At 43.7% G+C, this 18,862-nt stretch overlaps 2 protein-coding genes across 2 annotated transcripts; one reads left to right on the forward strand and one right to left on the reverse strand.

Moving 5' to 3' along the window:
• Positions 1 to 3,674: 3,674 nt before the first annotated feature.
• Positions 3,675 to 10,601, forward strand: coro2ab (coronin 2Ab; the record flags this gene model as incomplete). The annotated part of the gene is given in 14 exon segments (XM_084540945.1): positions 3,675 to 3,875; positions 3,978 to 4,094; positions 4,229 to 4,378; positions 4,500 to 4,700; positions 4,795 to 4,911; positions 5,281 to 5,385; positions 5,476 to 5,572; positions 5,658 to 5,773; positions 5,881 to 5,971; positions 6,061 to 6,221; positions 7,196 to 7,363; positions 7,443 to 7,511; positions 10,413 to 10,443; positions 10,446 to 10,601. Coding segments are annotated over 14 exon segments (1,656 nt in total). The 3' UTR covers positions 10,478 to 10,601.
• A 1,092-nt stretch (positions 10,602 to 11,693) lies between these two features.
• On the reverse strand, positions 11,694 to 17,974 carry LOC311501091 (acidic leucine-rich nuclear phosphoprotein 32 family member D-like). The gene is made up of 7 exons (XM_084562754.1): positions 17,820 to 17,974; positions 15,542 to 15,691; positions 14,757 to 14,879; positions 14,447 to 14,630; positions 14,246 to 14,343; positions 13,534 to 13,603; positions 11,694 to 13,051 (listed from the first exon to the last, which is right to left on the reverse strand). The coding sequence occupies exons 1-7, from the start codon at positions 17,871 to 17,873 to the stop codon at positions 12,972 to 12,974; spliced, it is 759 nt and encodes a 252-aa protein (XP_084418880.1). The 5' UTR covers positions 17,874 to 17,974; the 3' UTR covers positions 11,694 to 12,971.
• Between the last annotated feature and the right edge of the window lie 888 nt (positions 17,975 to 18,862).

Raw genomic sequence — 18,862 nt, forward strand, 5'->3', positions numbered from 1 at the left:
AACAGTTAGCAGCTTGAAATAATGAAGTAATATCCAGGTCATGCGTATATTCAAAAAATACAATGAAACAAGAGCAACTGGACTGGTAGGGTTTCAAGAAACATGATATACCATGACCTGGACAACTGAGAACCTTCACTAGGAAGGTTTCTTCAAGAAACTCTCTTATGAAGCTTTGCTTACCTCTCGTAGTGTGTTCTTCAATTAAATGGATGTTGTAGTGAGGTTTCTCTTAACTGTGGAAAGGATCCTAGGTCATCCACCACTACTGTCTTCTGTGGACATCTAGGTCTTTTTATGTTGCTAGTCACCAGTTTGTTAATTTTTATTTTTCTCGGTTTGAACCAAAATGTTGATTTGTTCGCCCCTAATGTTCCTGGTATATCTCCCTATCTATCCCTGGGAAACAGTCACACACTTTTTATCATCTTGACATGATGAAGTAATATCCAGGTATATCATGGGTATATTCAAAAAAGGGTTTCAAGAAACACAATATACCACGACCTGGACGACTGAGAACCTTTTCTTAAAAAAAAAAAAAACCTTCAAGAAAACCTTCAACCACTCTATCAACGTCCTTGTTTTGGACATACCATGACCCAAAAGACTGAGAACCTTCACAGACATCCAATATAAATATCAAAATGGTCTTCTCCTTTAAATAAACACAACCATTAACAGAGCAACAATATCATCCCTCTCCAACTCCGCTATTGGCTCTTTTGTAGTCATTTATGGTCTACAAACTCCTGAGAGAAATGTCTGGTTCTGTAGCTGCTGAATGCTCCACCATATTCACATATAGATTTCTAACTGTGTCCAAGTGCTGTTGCTGCTGATCCAGAAGCTAACTGCCGGTCTAGAACATTATCAGCACTGCCTCGGAGCTTCCTCCGTGCGTAAACGTGCTAATGTGGCGGCGGTATCAGATTTTGGAGGGGTGTTTGTGCGCGGGCAGCCATGCATAAACAGCTTGGCTAATGTGGAAGTGGAGGCCGGACGTCATAGATCAGGAGTGGACAATGCAGAAAGCAGCAGTCTGCAGGTGGATGCAGTCAGAAGTCAGCAGGACTGGAGAGGCAGAAAGGTTGTTGTACTTTTGCAGGGAAAGGTGTTTTAGTATCAGCAATTGGTACATCAGTGGGTTTCTTAACAGCAGTTGTGGTAACAGTATTAACAGTTTACGTTTGTTTGCAGGAAGAGGACCCTGTGACTTCTACATGACCATATCAAAGGTAAGATAACAACCTTTTTTTTTTTTTTTCAATTTTGCTTTAAATATTCTGAAGTGCAACTATAAAATAAATACTTGGGTAAGAACAAGTACCTCAGAGGTGTACTCAGGAACAAAAATTGATTAACCTCAAATAATATTCAGACTTACAAGCACAGTTACAAGACTGTTTCTCCGTTTTTATAATTTATCACAACATATTTTCTTTTAAATCGTTCCTCTTTCCCCCCCCCTTTTTTTTGTTATTTTTTTTACTTTTTAGCCACAGTAAAGGTCACAGGTCAGGAGGTATTTGTAACAACAGGAACTGTGTATGTAACCCATAAATATTTAAGAGAGACAAACAAGCTGTCCTGGACTGGATGGATTTGTCAGAGTGTGTGAGTCTATGAATGATTAAAAAGATCAGGTGAAGAAGTAATTGTTTTATTATTGATAGGATTATAAAAAGCCAATAATGACGGCATTGCATTATTCATTAGACCAAAAAAAGCAGCCACCTAAAATTACACACTATTATGAGCCAGCACAGTCATAGCCTTCCATGGCCTGAACTGACCTGAACCTGACCTTAAACCAAGCTAGCGTTCACTTAATCGAACCATAGTGAATCATACCATAGCTTGTCCAATCTAAAATTAAATGTAACTTAAACCTGAGTTTAAACTTAACTTTACCTAACTTTTAAATAACCAAAAAAAATAAATAAATAAATAAATTCCTTCTATAGACCTTAACTGAACCTAACCCAACCATTACACCTGCCAAGCCCTAACCTAATTCTCATATAATCTTAACCTAACTTGAATTTAAACTTAAGTTTTCCAAACCTTCGGACAACTGAAAACTAACATCCAAACCTTGACTCAACCTTAACCCAATATTTGCATTGCCAAAAATAACTTGGACCCATAACTTGACCCATGAATTATGAATTCTACCAGAAAATGTCAGGACATCTGTCCATGAGCTGAATCTGAAGAGAAACTGGGTCAACAAGCCCAAGAACAGAAGTGGTTCTACGAAAGAACGGTTAAAGAAGAACAAGATGAATGTTTAGGAATGGCCAAATCAAAGTCCTGACCTTAATCCAATAGAAATGTTGTGGAAGCATTCAGTAATACACAGGATAAGATGTTATAATCCCTTGTGCCAAAATCCCAGGCAAAACACATTTAGAGGCCCTGTTCAACTAAGAGACCCTACCAAACCTATGGTCATGTGATATGACAATTAGCCTATAATCTACATAGACTAAGTAAAAGCTGCTAGCTTGTAAGCCCATTGAGCAGCATAGTTCAGACATTGTAAAACATAAACTAACTAAACGCTACTGGCTTGTATGGCCCGCTCAGCAGCTAACCATAGCTACCACGCAACAAGAAGACAACAGCAGTATGCAGCATGTCATTGGGGTTTTCAAGTGGGCTCCTCCCTTCACCGATGTTTCGTTAAGTTAGGCCCACGACACCTCGAGAAGGCTTAACAGTGACTTCCAGCGTCCTGGAGTCACCCCCCTCCACACCGCCACTGCACAACCCTGTTTCCCTCACCATTCGATGTCTATCAACAGCTAATATAGTAACTAATAACCACGTAACAAACAAACAAATCTACCATGATTCGCCCCGTTGATGCGGACTGAACCACGTAACGCGTAACAAACAAATCGACCGTGGCCTACATGGGGCCATCCTTACCTTAGCTAGTTCCCCAGCTAGCCTGCTTCCTGCGCACCCATAACCAGTCGCTGGCTCTCTCTGCTGCCCGGGACATATTGCTAACCGCAGTCCTCTGGCTCCTTCCCCATATGCCCAGCTCACTCAGCAGAGCAGTCACCGACTTCGCCACAAATCCACGGCAGCCCACTTCCACTGGGCGGACATAAGCCTTCCATCCATTCTGCTCTGCATCTGCTGCTAACTCTGCAGAAGGAAGGACCTGAAGCAAGCAGTTGATGTGAGGAAACCCACCAACATCTCAGAACTGAAGTGGTTCTGTTCTGAGGAATGGGATAAAATTCCTCCAAGCTGATCAGCAGTTACCAGAAATGTTTAGTTACAGCGAGGTCACAGCAGATACTGGAAATAAGGAGGCACTGATATCCATGTTGGATATACCATGACCTGGATGACTGAGGACCTTCACAGACAAGGAGGCACTGACTTTTATAAACTCTGAGATACTTTATTTATCCTGAGGGAAATTTGGTGTCCAGTAGCTTCATCGCATTTAAACAGATATGAAAAATATTTAAGTTATATAATCATATCTATATATATAATACTGTGTAAAAAACATACAGCAGTATCAGCAATGATCACAGTCCAGTTGGTTCCTCACAGGGAGGCGTCTACTTTCAGGACTGATGTTTTGAGTACTTCTTGTTTGTGAAACTCCAAGTAAACTTCCTGCGGGGCTTCCTGTTCTCTTCCAGATGTCGTGGCGTTCGTCTTTCCGCTGCTCAAAGTTTCGTCACGTCTTCGGGAAGCCGGCCACCAAAGAGCACAGCTACGACGGGGTGCCAATCACACGCAGCGTCCACGACAACCACTACTGCTCGGCCAATCCCTGCTTCATCGCCGTGGTGACTGAGTGTGCCGGGGGCGGGTCGTTCATTGTGCTGCCCATCCATCATGTGAGTAGGCCTATTTTTTTTCCCTATTTCATTTCAATAAATTCTTCTGTTGTGACGATGCAAATAAGCATCATGGTGACGTAGATTTACGTCCTGTCTCAGACAGGAAGGGTCGACCCTCAGCATCCGAGGGTGTGCGGACACAGCGGCAGAGTCCTGGACGTCAAGTGGAACCCGTTTGACGATCATTGCATCGCCTCGTGCTCAGAGGACTGTACTGTACGACAGCCATTTTATTTCCTTTGTTTCTTTACATTACTTCCTCAAAGAGTAGTTTTAGGTGAAAGTTTAGGTGAAATACTGGGGAAAGTTGTAGTAGCATGTTCAAGCTGTTGTATTGTGCATGAATGTAGGTAAAGATCTGGGACATCCCGGTGTGTGGCGTCCAACAGAACCTCACCAAGGCTAGGAAGACTCTGATTGGTCACTCCAGGAGGGTGGGGCTTATTGAGTGGCATCCAACTGCTGAGAACCTGCTGCTTAGCTCCGCCTATGACTACAAGGTCAGGCGCCTAATTGGTCAGTCACAGACATTGCTTATGTGATGTACAAGTCAGTGCCTTTGTTATATTTCACCTAAATAAATTACAGAAAAAAAATCCTTTGTCTCTCTTATTGTCCCAGGTCCTCCTCTGGGACATTTCTGAGCCAGGCGCGGTAATCAGGTACCCGGTTCGGGTGGTTCTGCTGCCCGTCCACCACCGCTACCCATCTGAGACACTGCTGCTTTCCGTCAGTTTCAGCAGCGATGGCAGCCGACTGGCGGTCACATCCAAAGACAGACGGGTTCGAGTCCTGGACCCACGGACGGGAAAGATTTTACAGGTGCGTTTAGCGATCCTGGTTTTGTTTAAAAAAACAGATATATCATATAAAACAGAAAGCAAAATTTGTAGAAGTGTACCTAATGTGCCCACAGGTGTCCGGCAGCAAGTCGCACAGGGCCAACAAGGTTTTATACCTCGGAGGGCTTAAGATGCTTCTGTCCACTGGCAGCTCACCCTGGAACCACAGACAGATCGTCCTCTGGGACCCCGTAAGACACTCGCACATCAAATCCTGGCTCATACTCTGAAGCAAATTCATCTTCTTCTCTTTACCTTTTACCTGAGGCCAGCGTCTTCCTGCAGAAGGAAAGTCACTAAAGAAACGGACCTGGACTTGTAGAGTTTCTTGAAGACGTTTCGTGCAAGTAGCTTCTTCAGTTCTCAAGGACTGGCGGGAATTTGGCATCTGTGGGTGTTACCCACTTCAAGAAAACCTCTACAATTCCAGTTGTTTAAGCAAGACATATTTAAGATATATTCTCTTCCAGTGGTTTACAACTTACCTTAAACCTGACTGGGGAATGAGTAGCTGCTAATCCCAATGAACTATCTTCCTTTGCCGATGTGTTTGAATGCAGGATGACTTATCTGAGCCTCTGTATGAAGAAGATTTGGACGGCTCCGCAGGCGTCCTCTTCCCATTCTACGACCCTGACACACACATGCTCTACCTGGCTGGAAAGGTCATGAAACTTACATTTAGGACTTTTTTTTGTTTTGTTTCACCCAGCACTTCCAAATGTATAACAATGCCGTGCTGATGTCCCCCGTAGGGAGACGGAAACATCCGCTACTACGAGCTGAGTGCTGAGAAACCTTACGTCCACTTCTTGATGGAGTTCAGGTCACTACTGCCCCAGAAAGGACTCGGTGAGATCAACAGACACTCGTGAACAAACATCCACACACACTAATATGAAATGTGATTTTGACATTTGACATGACTTCCTTATAGGGGTGATGTCAAAGCGCGGTCTGGATGTGAGCGCATGTGAGATTTTCAGGTTTTATCGCCTGATCGCTATCAAAGACCTGGTGGAACCGCTGTCAATGATCGTACCAAGAAAAGAGGTACAGGTGAAGCGTTTACCGGGCATTTCTTACTGAGTTCTATTGATGGTTATAGTAAACACAAAAAATGGGTAGAACGGTTACAGGGTTTACCTCTGAAATTCCAGTCAGGGATTTTCCAAGAAGATCTATACCCGATGACAGCTGGAAACCAAGCAGCCATGACGGCTCAGGAGTGGTTGTTGGGGATCAATAGGGGTTTGTAATCCATTGCTGCCTTTAGTGTAAATAATATATCTCTAGTTTCTCTTAGCGATCTATCTTAGTCTCTTACATCTCTTCATCAGGCCCAGTGCTGATGTCCCTAAAGCCTGGGACTCAAGTGACCAACCCTTACCCAGAAAGCCCAGCTGAGAAGGGGCTGGTGAGGCAGCTGAGCTCCCTCAGATTCCCGATGGGTCCAGCTATTGGTGCAGTGACAAGGACTGACTTGAACTTTATGGAGGAGGTAGCACACAGCTAATCTGATTATTTTACAGGATATTTTTGATAATCTTTAAATAATTTGCAACATATAAACACAGATGTGTGAAAGTTGTAACTGAGTGCTCCAAGAGTACATCTAAATCTAGGAACACGAGTCGAGGACCTCAGCGTATCAACCTGAATTTTGGTAAACTTTGTTTCTTGAATTCAATCAATTGTCACACAAGAAATTAAACAGACAAATGTAAAATTAGGTGGAAACGGTCCCAAAACAAGATTACAAATAGAGGTTAAAGTGACAATTATCAAAGCATGTTAACATATTTATGAAACTGTTTCAGAACCTTTTGGAGTTTTCCAGTTTCTTCATATCTAGGGAAGACTTTTCCTGCAAGACGGTATTGGAGAACATTTTTTTTGTTGATTGTAACTTTTGGACTGATGGAAAAAGAACATAGAGAGACTCCGGTCAAAAGTCAAAAAGGTTTCTTTAATCAGCAGTTCACAGAGATTCTAATTACTCTCTGGAGAGAAGCTCCTCTGGCTATCTCCCCTTCACACACAGCTTTTATACAGATAATCTTGCTATGTGGTTTCCACGGTAATGCCAGTTCTATCAGTCCCTTATCACTTGTTGTGTGCAACATCCTCAGTGCAATGACCATGTGAAGCCGGAGGAGATCTAAATCAAACCATTTAAGATGTTAAATAAAGGATTATCCATAGCTTATACATTTAGTTGTGTCATTGTTGTCTATGTGTAATTAGTCTAAAGTTGAAAGTAAGTTGAGCATAGAACACAATGAATGATACAATCAGTAGTATTTTTCTATTATGGATGATATGGTAGGTTGTTGGGTTTGGATGGTATGGCAGGTTGTAGGTGTCCTCTTGCTCAAACCTTCAGATAAATAGTGTCAACTGTTCAAGAGGACATCCAGTATTTGTTTTAAGGCAAACTTGTGACTGCTAGTTTTGTTATTTGTCCCCGATCAGGCCTTCATGGCGGAGCAGTTGGCCTACCAAGACGCCAAATACCCCAGAGATCTGAGCGACCTGTCGGGCTGGCAGCCAGATGAGACCCAGATCCCACTGTGGACGTACTGCTGCACGCCGCACTGCTGCGAACCTGCAGAGAGGCCGCCGCCGACAACCGAGAGCGAGGTCGACGGGAACTCTTAATATTGTGTTCACTAATCTCATCTCGCGGCCCAAAAGCTCATTCCCGGTTTCTTTGTTTCAGCTCCTGCAGGCGTTTTACAGGCAGCAAGACGAGATTAGAGGCCTGAGGGAGGAGCTCAATCAGAAAGACGTCAGTAACAAAACGCAAAAGCTGTGACTTGTCTTAAAAACACTTTGTAATCCAACTGGGGATGTCCTGATCGGTATCGTCTTCTTCTGTTTTAATGGCGGTTGCTAGCGTCAAAGCTACCGAAAGAAAACCGAAGAAAAGGAATCAAGTTCAACCAAAATGCGACTAAGCATGTCTGAAGGTAGTCAGTCGTTAGTCAGTAACTAGTGTGATGTTAATGTTTGGTGAGGGGGTAGTAGTTGATCATCTAAACAGAATCCATGGAGTCCACTAAGTCAAAGGCTGCACACAAACAACAAACACTGAACGTTTAAAAGAAAAGTGTCCAGGAGACAGAGTCAAGGAGAAAAATCTTCTTCCAGAGAGGGTTAGGGAGTTTAAGGCAGCGTTGGATGACCAGAACATTTCTGGAGTAGAGAACACAAGGTACCAGCTACCCTCTCCACGCTACATTAACTTTGAAAGATTTATTGGACTGAATCCAGTCGAGTCTAGGAGAAGACAAGGACAGACTTTAGCAGGCATGCAAACTCCTCACCTTTCGGCGAAATTCGCCGTTTTCAATCCAAATTGGGTGACTTATGTGATTCGTGCAAATCCGAGGAGAAAATATTTGGGGGGGGGGGGGGGGGGGGGGGTAGCCTACTCGTTGACTTTTATTTTAATATATTTTAATAATATAATAATATAATGTTCTATATACCGTAAATCCTCTAATATTGGCCTGTATTCCATTAGCGGCCGGGTCTCCAACATTGGCCGGTCTCGCTGTCAGCGAAGGTAAATAAAGGCCGGTCTCTAATAGCGGCCGGGGCTATTATTAGAACCATCTCGGCGGGTCAGGGTTTCGGCGGCACGGTGTGGGAGGATCCCCTCAGCGGGACCTCTCCCCGGCGTCGGCCGGCCCCCGCCGGGCGCATTTCCTCCGTGGCGGTGCGCGGCCTGTAAGTGCTCGGGGCGAAGGTGGCTCGTCGGCTCCGGCCGCGAGCTTTACAGCGACCCCCCGCATCTCACCTCACCGCTTCCCTGGGGTCGTGGAATCAGTGCTCACTGCGCCCTCTCTCCGTGCGGGGAGGGACGGGGCCCACTCGCTCCCGGCGCGACTGCCGACCGGCAGCGGACTCACTGTCCTCAGTGCGCTCCGACCGCGTCACGCCGCTCATTTGTTGTCAACTAGTGCAGTGCCCGTCGGAAGTATGTATTGGGAGCTGAAGAAGATTTTTCAGTTGTGACCATTGTCGTGACCCATGTCTCCTCCCCACAAAGACATTAATTGTAGTGTTTTTACTGGTGGTTTTAATTGTATAGCGAGACACCTGCCCAGTTTCAAATCAATCGGGCCAACGGTTCGCGAGATATGCGTGCCACAGACAGACAGACAGACACACACACACAAACACAAACTCACCAAATAAGTTAAAAGAAATTCTTGATTTATAGATAGATGATAAAATCACTCATGTTTTGTCTGTAAACTGTAAAATAACGTTGAGTCTCCGTTGCCATGGTTACCATCTAGCGTTTGAGCCAGCGCAATAATAATTCATCAGTTAGAGCGGAGAAAACCTATTTTACCGATATATTTTACATTTCTTATCCAAACAACGTCAAACTTAGCAGTGCACATCTTCGTGCCCGTAGCGAGACACCTGCCCAGTTTCAAATCAATCGGGCCAACGGTTCGCGAGATATGCGTGCCACAGACAGACACACAGACGCTTCTTGATTTATAGATAGATAGATAGATGTTCTGTATGCATACCATGTTATGGTAACTGTACGTTTTCAATAAATGAACCTAGTATTTTATAGGTTCAATCATACACAAAATCTTGTTTTTATTAATTCTACTCGTAGTTCGTTTTGCTCAAATAGAAATTAAGGCCTGCCTCTAATTCTGGCCTCCTTCCAATAAAGGCCTGGACCGCTATGCGCTTGAGTAAAATAAAGGCCCGGGCCTGTATTAGAGGAAATACGGTATATATAACCGCTGACTTTATTTACAGACGCGAACACATATTGAAATGTGTTGTCAGAGCCCCATGCGTAGCCCCTATGTGTTTATTAAACATGCACAGACTTTACCCGCCACTTGCAAGCGCTATGCACGTCACCGATCAATACCGCAGTAGCTACGTTACAGCAATTCATTAATTCAGTCTTCGACAAGGGAGAAGCAAAAGAAGACGTTCAGACGCCGGAAATCTCTCTGTTTTTCATGGCCCCAGAGTTGAATCCTCGTTCAGTCTCATGAATGAGATTATTGACGGAAGAAGTGGAAACATGAAAATTGGCACATTCAACTCCATTCAGACAGTGAAATATGCCCTTCAGGCCCGAGGAAAAACAGCCATTGAGCTGTTCAGGCTCAATGGCTCAAAAGTTATTTTTTTGGTAAAAATTAGTGAATTTGTAGTCTGTTGTCTTTGTAAATCTCTGTTTACCAAGCGGGGGGGGGGGGGGGGGGGGGTTCGTGGCCATTTCCCTCTTTGCGCACTCTTCTCACCTTTTTGACCCCTGACCAGTTTGCATGCCTGCTTTAGGAAGCTACAGGGTACCAACCAAGATCAAAATGTCCCTTTGCTTACTTTAGGTACTATATGCCTCATTTTTAAAATGACCTTCTTGAGTCTGACAAACTAAAACTAGAGCTTCAATTGATCGTACTTGCTGTCTATTTTACTTTTTGAAGAGGAAGTATCTACAAGAACACAAGGAGGAGAAGCAAAACCTTTAGGAATCTCAAGGGGAAGATGTTTAGTTTGATTTAAGATCGGATCGGGACTTTGATATCGATAATGAATATTAGAAGATCTGTACTGGATCGGGACATCCCTAAGTCCAACAGTAAACCATGATCTGGTTCATGTCAGACTGCCACATTTTATCTGGTCATTGCAGGTGAGAATTGCTCAACTGGAGCAGGAGATCAAAACACCAGGAACAACATGAGGGCGACCTTCTGATTCCACCTGCTACTGTTTTTATGAAGGAACCGATCAAAACGTCGGCCACTTACAACTAATAAAAGACACGGAGAGATGACACTTTCTACGTCGTTATTGCATCTTTTCTTTATGTAAAAGCAATATATATATATATATATTTTTTGCTCCAATGTCTTTGTCTTTAATAGAGATTTTGGTGGACGAGGAAGCTTCCAAGGTTCCGAGTTATAATTCGAGTTTTGTGCACATCTCTAAAATATTCAATAAATAACTTAAATTATGACACCCACACAAGAGACAGCTGTTCTTGGTTCTGAAACAGAAGTAGGTAAAGCTGCATTAGAGACAGCAGCGGTTATAATATTCTATTGACCACAAGATGTCAATGTTAATTTGCGAGTGTTAAACCAAGATGAGAAGAGTCTTTGAGGTTTCTGGGGAAAAGTTTCTTGTGATTCATTAAAACCTCAAATAGATTTTTATTATTTTGTTTTATTATTTTTTTCCCCCCCATTTCCTGCATACTCTTATTAGAAACCTCGCATCTCCACCGATTACTGATTGGCTTTAAGAAGTAATGATGACAGAAGAGCCGCACGGAAGCAAAAATTATGAAAATACGACAAATCTCTTGAAGCAGTGCCATTAGTTTGAGCTTTAACCTCCCGAGACCCTGCGTCCTCTTATGGGGACATTATGTTTTAGGTTTGTGGCAGCTTATTCTGCACTCTGCTTCATTTTAGACACGTTGTCCTCATGAGTAGACGCCTTTGTCTGCCATCTAGTGGTAGCAAAGGGTCAATACATTAGTGGATGTAAAAAGTGGACGAGGAACAAAACCGTATCAAATATTATGTTTATAAATAAACATATCAGTTTGATATGACACAAATTTAACAAATTTTATAAATACAGGCTGCAACGTTGCTAATTAGCAAATCCATGTTCAGACATGGAAATTAAGTTTTTTACACGTTGACTATATTATAATATACAGTGAAATAATCCCAGCGTCCACATATGGGGAAATTTTTTTTCCCAAAAACTTCCTGTTCAATGATGATGCTTAGTTTTTATACTTCTCAGGTCCTACTGATCCCATTTACTTGCGTACCAAACAAAAGCTTGGGCCTCAGGAGGTCGACTAAAACTGGTTTTGAAACATGTTGTGAATCAGATCGACTCGATATATTAAACTGTGGGAGACAAAATATGAGCGAAGAGACGGCAGGAGCAAAATGTTAAGATTTTATTTACAAAGTCCTTTTTGTATGTTTTTTTTCCCATTTTCATTTAACTTATAGAAAGTAAAAAACAAAAAACAAAAAAAAACATCAACTAGTCAGTGTAAGAGTGAAGGAACAACTGGATCTCTCCACAGAGCAAAGAAATAAAGAGAGAGAAGAGAGAGAATAGAGAGAACGAGAGGGGTGGAGGGAAAGACGAAGAGAGAGAGTGTCCCCTGACAACCATACAAAATTAAACAAAAACAATTCCTCTGAAAAAATAGTTCTATTAAAAAGCTCTGTTGGCAAAAAAACAAACAAAAAAAAACAAAAACAAAAGAGAACAGTTTGCCCTGAGCGCGCTCGGTCGCGAGGAAAACGGGGGCGGAGGGAGGGAGGTAGGGAGGCTTGGATCGGATCGGGGTGGGAGGTGTTCACTTCAAAAAGACACCGACAGAGTCCGACCAGAGAGCGGCGTAAAAAGACGGCGGGTCGGTCGCACGGTGACGATGTCAGAGATGGGAAACGACGGGGACAAGCGGGCGGGAGGAAGGAAGCTTGGGTTATCAATTCATTCGTCGAGTCTGCGGCGGTTATTATTACACGGTGCCCACGCGAGGATCTAAACCCGACGCCGTAAATCAACGGTGACCTCGAGAGGAGAAAGAAAAGAGAAAGCTTCATTGACGTCGTCTCCGACTCTTCGCCCTTTAGCTTCGTATGACTGGTGACTGGTTTCTTACAGATAACGGCTTCATAAACCCCTCCCCCTAAAGAAAAAACGGTATATTACAGCAGATAATCTTACTTTACGAGCATTGTTTGGATATGTCTGGGTCTGAATTTAACACTTGAGTTGTAGATTAGTTAAAACGCGGGATCTGGATTTTAGCGGGAACTCAAAGATTTTCAGATTAAAACTAGACGTGGGATTCATTATCAGGTCGCAGCTTCTAAAACGAGACGATTTGCTGCTTTTTTTTTTCTCCTTCTGCGGTGAATGAAGCGGTGGCGCTGAAAGGGTCTGGTCTGGTGTTTCGTTGCGGGAGTAACTACGCCGACGGGTTTGTCAGATCAACGGTCAAAGTAAAGAGGCGTTTCAGAAGTTAACGGACGTCGCTTTGGTCTGTGACACGGAGCTGACCAGTTTCACAAATGGGATGCAGCCCAGGAGTCGACCGAGTGGAGGAGGAAGGGGTGGGGGTGGAGGAGGAGCAGGGCCAGCATTGGTGGGGAAAAGGGGGGGGGGGGGGGGGGGGGTTGAGGGTGGAGGTCACTGAGGGGTTTTAATCGTCATCGTCGTCATCCTCCTCGTCCTCAGGGTCCCTCTTCCTCTTCTCTCCTTTGACCGGAGACGAATCCTCATCTGCAGAGAAAACGAGCCAGAGCTACTGTTAGCTGGGAGGCTAAGAAGCTATGAGAGCTACTGTTAGCTGGGGGGCTAGGAAGGTATGAGAGCTCCTGCTAGCTTGGAGGCTAGGAAGGTATGAGAGCTCCTGCTAGCTTGGAGGCTAGGAAGGTATGAGAGCTCCTGCTAGCTTGGAGGCTATGAACAGCTACTATTAGGTGGAAGGATGGAGAGACACCACTAAATCAACTTATACAACTCCATCTTTAGCTGGCTGCTGGACTCTTCATTTATTGTTTTTGGGGTGGCCAAAATATTTACATCAGTGTACCTTAATCACTACACGAACCTACTTTTACATAAAATGACAGTCGTGAAGTTGGATTTACATTAGCATGCATTCTCTGCTGTACCTAATGTTTTGGCAGCTCAACAGAGTGCAGTTGGATCAAATTCAAAACGTTTAGAAGACAGAACTGCGGGCTACGCCGTTCACTCACCATCATCCTCGTCGTCGTCATCGTCGTCGTCGTCTTCCTCACTGTCCACGTCCCCGTTCACCTCGCCGTCCTGCACAACGACAAAGACAAGAAGGTTGTTAAAAGCTGTCGGCTCAGATTCAAACTCAACATACGTCGGGTAACTCTTGGTGCTGAAAAGGTCCCAGAACCTAGTAGCTCTTCATAGCTTCCCAGCTAACAGTAGCTCTTCCTAGCCTCCCAGCTAACAGCAGCTCTTCCTAGCCTCCCAGCTAACAGTAGCTCTTCCTAGCCTCCCAGCTAACAGTAGCTCTTCCTAGCCTCCCAGCTAACAGCAGCTCTTCCTAGCCTCCCAGCTAACAGTAGCTCTTCCTAGCCTCCCAGCTAACAGCAGCTCTTCCTAGCCTCCCAGCTAACAGTAGCTCTTCCTAGCCTCCCAGCTAACAGTAGCTCTTCCTAGCCTCTCAGGTAACAGCAGCTCTTCCTAGCCTCCCAGCTAACAGTAGCTCTTCCTAGCCTCCCAGCTAACAGCAGCTCTTCCTAGCCTCCCAGCTAACAGTAGCTCTTCCTAGCCTCCCAGCTAACAGCAGCTCTTCCTAGCCTCCCAGCTAACAGCAGCTCTTCCTAGCCTCCCAGCTAACAGCAGCTCTTCCTAGCCTCTCAGGTAACAGCAGTGTCGCCTTCTTAGGTTTTTATTATTATTATTATTATTATTCAAGCGCCTCCGACTCACCTCATCATCACCACTGTCGTCGTCGTCGTCATCCTCTTCAGCTATTACATCTTCCTCATCCTCCTCTTCCTCCTCCTCAAAGTCCTCCGACTCACCCTCTGGGATCCAGAAACAAGGAGACAATGTTCAGATAACTGGACAACCCTTTCTCCAGCGCCTCTCTCAGCGTTACTCTCATTCATTCATTCATTCAGTGCTCACCCTCCTCATCCTCATCAACTCCGTCGCCCTCGCCGTCGGAGTCGGACGCCTCTTCGTGGTTGATGTCGTAGCCGTCCAGGTAGGTGAGCTGGGGGAGGAGCTTGAAGATGGACTCCCTGTAGTCGGCCAGGTTGGTCACCTCGCAGTTGAACAGGTCGAGACTCTTCAGCTGGGGCAACTTTTTCTGTCGGGACCGAGAATGTGAACGATGTGAACATATTTAACCAACAACAAACAAATGTTAAACAAGAAATACACTGTTAAAATGTGAATTCAGAGCTCTAGGACCTGCAGGAACTCCTCCACTCACCAGGGGCTCCAGGGTGCTGATGTCTTTGAACTTGTTCCCGCTAAGGTTGAGGTGCGTTAGGCTGACCAGTCGCTCTGCTAGGACCTCCAGACTGCCAGATATCCTGTTGTCACTCAACTCCAACTTCAGAAAGACAAAGCAAAAAATACGATCAGCTTTCTTTGCCACGTCTTCGTGTACACACTTCAGAGCCACTGGCAGCGAAGCAAGACGCCTAAGGAGCTTTCTTTAAAGACCCACTGTCAGATGAAGGATTGAACCAGTAACCAACATCTCAAAACATCTCAAATATCTTTGAGCTTAAAGCTGTTCAGGTTGTGTCTGACCGTTGGTGACCCTAGTTTTTACAGTCTGAACCGTTGGAGCACTGATAGCTGACCAGCTCTTCCCAGCCTTCCAGCTAATAGTAGCTCTTCCTAGCTTCTTGGCTAACAGAAGCTCCTCCCAGCTAATAGTAGCTCTTCCTGTTCCCTCTTTTGAATAACCGAATACAAACTACTGCCACCTGCTGGTGCGGAGTGTTACTTCCTCTCAGGTGCAGAATCTAAAGTTTTCGTGGTGTGTTCAGGTGCAGCGTTTAGGTCAAGACAAAGGAGACTTCACAGTCTGTCTTGGTTCTAGCTCTCTGATGTCAGTTTGTTGTGTCCAGGCCTCCAGTCGTACAAATAAATGAATAAACACCGTGGACCGTGTTTGACTTTAACAGCTGTGGCTCCACGTTTAAGAACCGTTCACAACCGGCAGCTGTGTTACTGAAGCGTGAAACAAACCGTTTGCTTTCGTACCTTTTTGAGTTTGTCCAGTTTGGGGATTCCTGCTACGCTGGTCAGGCCGACGTTGATGAGGCTGAGCAGCTCCAGATTTGAAAACTCCTCCGTGATTCCTTCGATCTTTCCTTCACTAGAGCGACAGTTATCCAGAACCAGCTCCTGGACCTGAGGGGGAGGAGGAGAGAAGGCCCGGTCGGGTTAGTCCAACAAGACGCCAGCGTTTAAGACCGTCTCTGTGCTACTTTGCCTTATTGGACACAAGTCTCTTTGTGGACGTCACCATTAGCATCTACTCTGGAGTCTCTGTTGATTTCTTTGCGACAATGATGGCTCCCAGACTCAACCATCAGACTAAATTCAGCTACAATCTGGTGTCATTTCAGTTTTAACCAGGTGTTTAAACACTTTGTTTTCTTCTTTGGTGAATCAGTCAGGTTTGATTTACTGGTCACATCGCTGCCCTCTAGAGGATAAAAGTATTAACGAGCATCTTTAAAGTGTCTTTAGTCTCAGATGAAGACATATCCCAAACATACCGACATTCACAGTAAGACAGACAGTCAGGACTTTAGTTTAGCTCCTGTATCCAGAGATCGCTACGACCACAGAGGAAGAAGGAGCTCCAACATCAGCTGAAACTCAACATCTGTGAGCTCTGCTACAGCTAATCATTTCATTGTGGGTGATAATTTTGGTGGATTCTCAACTACAATATAAATATCTGAGGCGTTTTTTCTTACTCCTGTTATGTTTATCATGATATTCGTAGCGTTTATTCAACCTCCACAGATTCTACTTTAACTTGTGTTCACCTAAACATCACAACGGCCAATTTAAATACCTATTATAGCCTTAATAGTTTTATTTTTATTTAATCTGACGTGTCGGCCCCTAAATTTCCCCATTTATTTTGTTTTTATTTCCATTATTATTCAACTTTTTCTCATTTGATGTTAATAAATGTGTTATTTATTCATCTAAACATGTCACGTTTCACTTTATTTGTTATGTTTTTCGTTTAAAATATTTATTTTACATATTATTTTTTCCCCTCCTGGTCCCAGTTCCAGTTCAGGACCCTCCGGAGGCTTCTCCTCCCCGGGGTGAAGCCTCTCCTCCCCGGGGTGAAGCCTCTCCTCCCCGGGGTAACGTTGGAACGGATCCCGGCTCTGTTTGTAAACTGCCCAACCACACGTGACGCTGCTAAGCTAGCTCTGCTGCTAGCCGCGTTAGCCGCGTCCCTCCGCCGCTCTCCGGTCCCACTACACCCCCGGTGTACCCCTAACGGAAAAACAACAACAACAACCCGGTTCGTGGTATTTTGCGGAGAAAAACACACAAGTGTGTATATAAATATATATATATATATATATATATTTTATAACTCAGGAAGTTATAATTAGCTATTTTAGCTAGTTAGCGCTAGCACGCCGCTAGCTACGCGCCCTTAGCACGTTATGAACACGGGCGCCAACTAATTCCTGGAAAAGCAATATTACGAAAAACGTAATTTTAAGCTCATAACCTAAAAAATTAACCACGTGAAGCTGAACAAATATTCATTTAAAGACTAAAATTAATAAAGGTGAATTTTACCAACGTTGAGCGTGAGAATTAAAACAATTATAATGCATTTCCTGCATTTAACGACTAAAAAACACAAATCGTTGCATTTTAGCGCTACTGTTCACATTTATTTTTTTATAACAAAGAGTCTATAAACCCTACAACTTTCAATAAATAAATAAATATATAAATAAACAAAGCTTAAAGCATTTTAATATAGTTTGTGTATAATGAGTATAACCCGTGTTCTAACTTCTCCATAACGCGGCTTCAGGTATTAGCCAGGCCCCACATACGCGGATGTTTATTTCGGATCACGCATTGAAGTTTAATTTTAAACAAGCGACTCATATGTTAAACATCAACAGCTTTTAAAACAGTTTTGATTAAATAAATACATAAAAAAACAAAACACAAGTGGATATAAAAATAAAAACAACGCGGCAAGCAACTGCGTGACTGGGCTGTTTACGAGCGATAAAACCACCCGGAGAACGAGAGCGCCTTCTCGGATGAACGGAAGTCATAAAATACCCCAATCTGTATCATTTTCTATACTTAAAATAAGCAGAGGGAGTTATTTTGAGCGCCAGCTAAAACAGTTTGGCACTTTTCGGGTCCTGCAGTCACGCTGCCATGTGCTCGGTACCCCTCCTTCCCCCGGCCGACCAAGTTTACCCTGCAAGCGAAATCCGGTTAAAGGAGGACACAAACCGGGCGTACTCACTTCTGTGGGCGACCGGTGCCTCAGCTCTAAGGATACCCTCTTCTTCATGTCCATTTTCCTCCTGTTTTGAGCTAAGTTTGGGTTTCTGCGATGCGAAAAACAAACTAGTTTCTCCTCAGTCCTCTCTTCAGCATAAACACGCGGAAGCGATGTGTGAAGCGAGCTAGCATAAAAACGGACGTCTTCCGGGTGAGGCTGTCAAAATAAAACGCCCCTGCGCGCAGCGGAAGTGCTACCTAGACAGTTTCTTACAATGAGTGTGCATTTTAAGCTCTAATTTAGCATCGTATTTAATCCATGAAATCAACCCTGTGTCTAAGACGCGTGTATTGCCTTATATTATCTAAATAACACATTTCGCTGTACATTTATTTTGAAGGGGGACCACAGCTTTTCCGGTATATCTTTATTTTTATGCGTGTAACTTTACCAGAAGTTGAAACGTCCCCGTGGCGTGTGAAAAGTGGGTCAAACCGGTTGCTGCGTTCAAGGACCCTCAGAAAGATGTCATATATATTTTTTTTAATTTAACGGCACAAATTGACACCTAGCCACACGTAATGAATAAAATTAGACATTTAGTTACTGATAAAATTTGTATTTACCATCTATATATATATTTTTAAATCCGGAAGGAGACTACAACATGTTTTCATTCTGGATTTCGAAGTTATTTGAGCTTAAATCCTTTCAAAGACGGCAGTCTCTTTTACAAGATGCTTAATTTTATATATTAACTAAACGAAGAGGTCACTGTTTCTTTTATTTATTTATTTATTTTTATCGGTATTAGTCTGACGATTTCGCCAGGTAATATGTAGTTTTCTGCAATGGAGCTTTAAATTTCGAGTCTTGAGCAGCACGTGAAAGCCTCAGAGGTTGATTTTGTAAAAGGAGGGAAACTGCAGCAGGAGGAAAACAAGGCTCCACGTCGCCCCCAACGGTCGCTAACCGTCATTACAAGCAGAAAAAAATATACAAATTTATACAAATTTAATAGTAATACTACATAATTTTTAAACATTTATATATACTTGAATCTG

The sequence above is a fragment of the Chelon labrosus genome, assembly GCF_963514085.1.
Source record: "Chelon labrosus genome assembly, chromosome: 1".
Classification (NCBI taxonomy): domain Eukaryota; kingdom Metazoa; phylum Chordata; class Actinopteri; order Mugiliformes; family Mugilidae; genus Chelon; species Chelon labrosus.

What these genes read in the sequence shown, in the direction of transcription:
- LOC311501091 (XM_084562754.1), bottom strand. Translation starts at nt 17,873, where the DNA reads ATGGACATGAAGAAGAGGGTATCCTTAGAGCTGAGGCACCGGTCGCCC. An exon ending in AACTGGACAAACTCAAAAAG is followed by an intron (nt 14,880 to 15,541) that starts GTACGAAAGCAA and finishes GTCTTTCTGAAG; the next exon opens with TTGGAGTTGAGTGACAACAG. An exon ending in TGACGACGACGAGGATGATG is followed by an intron (nt 13,052 to 13,533) that starts GTGAGTGAACGG and finishes TTTTCTCTGCAG; the next exon opens with ATGAGGATTCGTCTCCGGTC.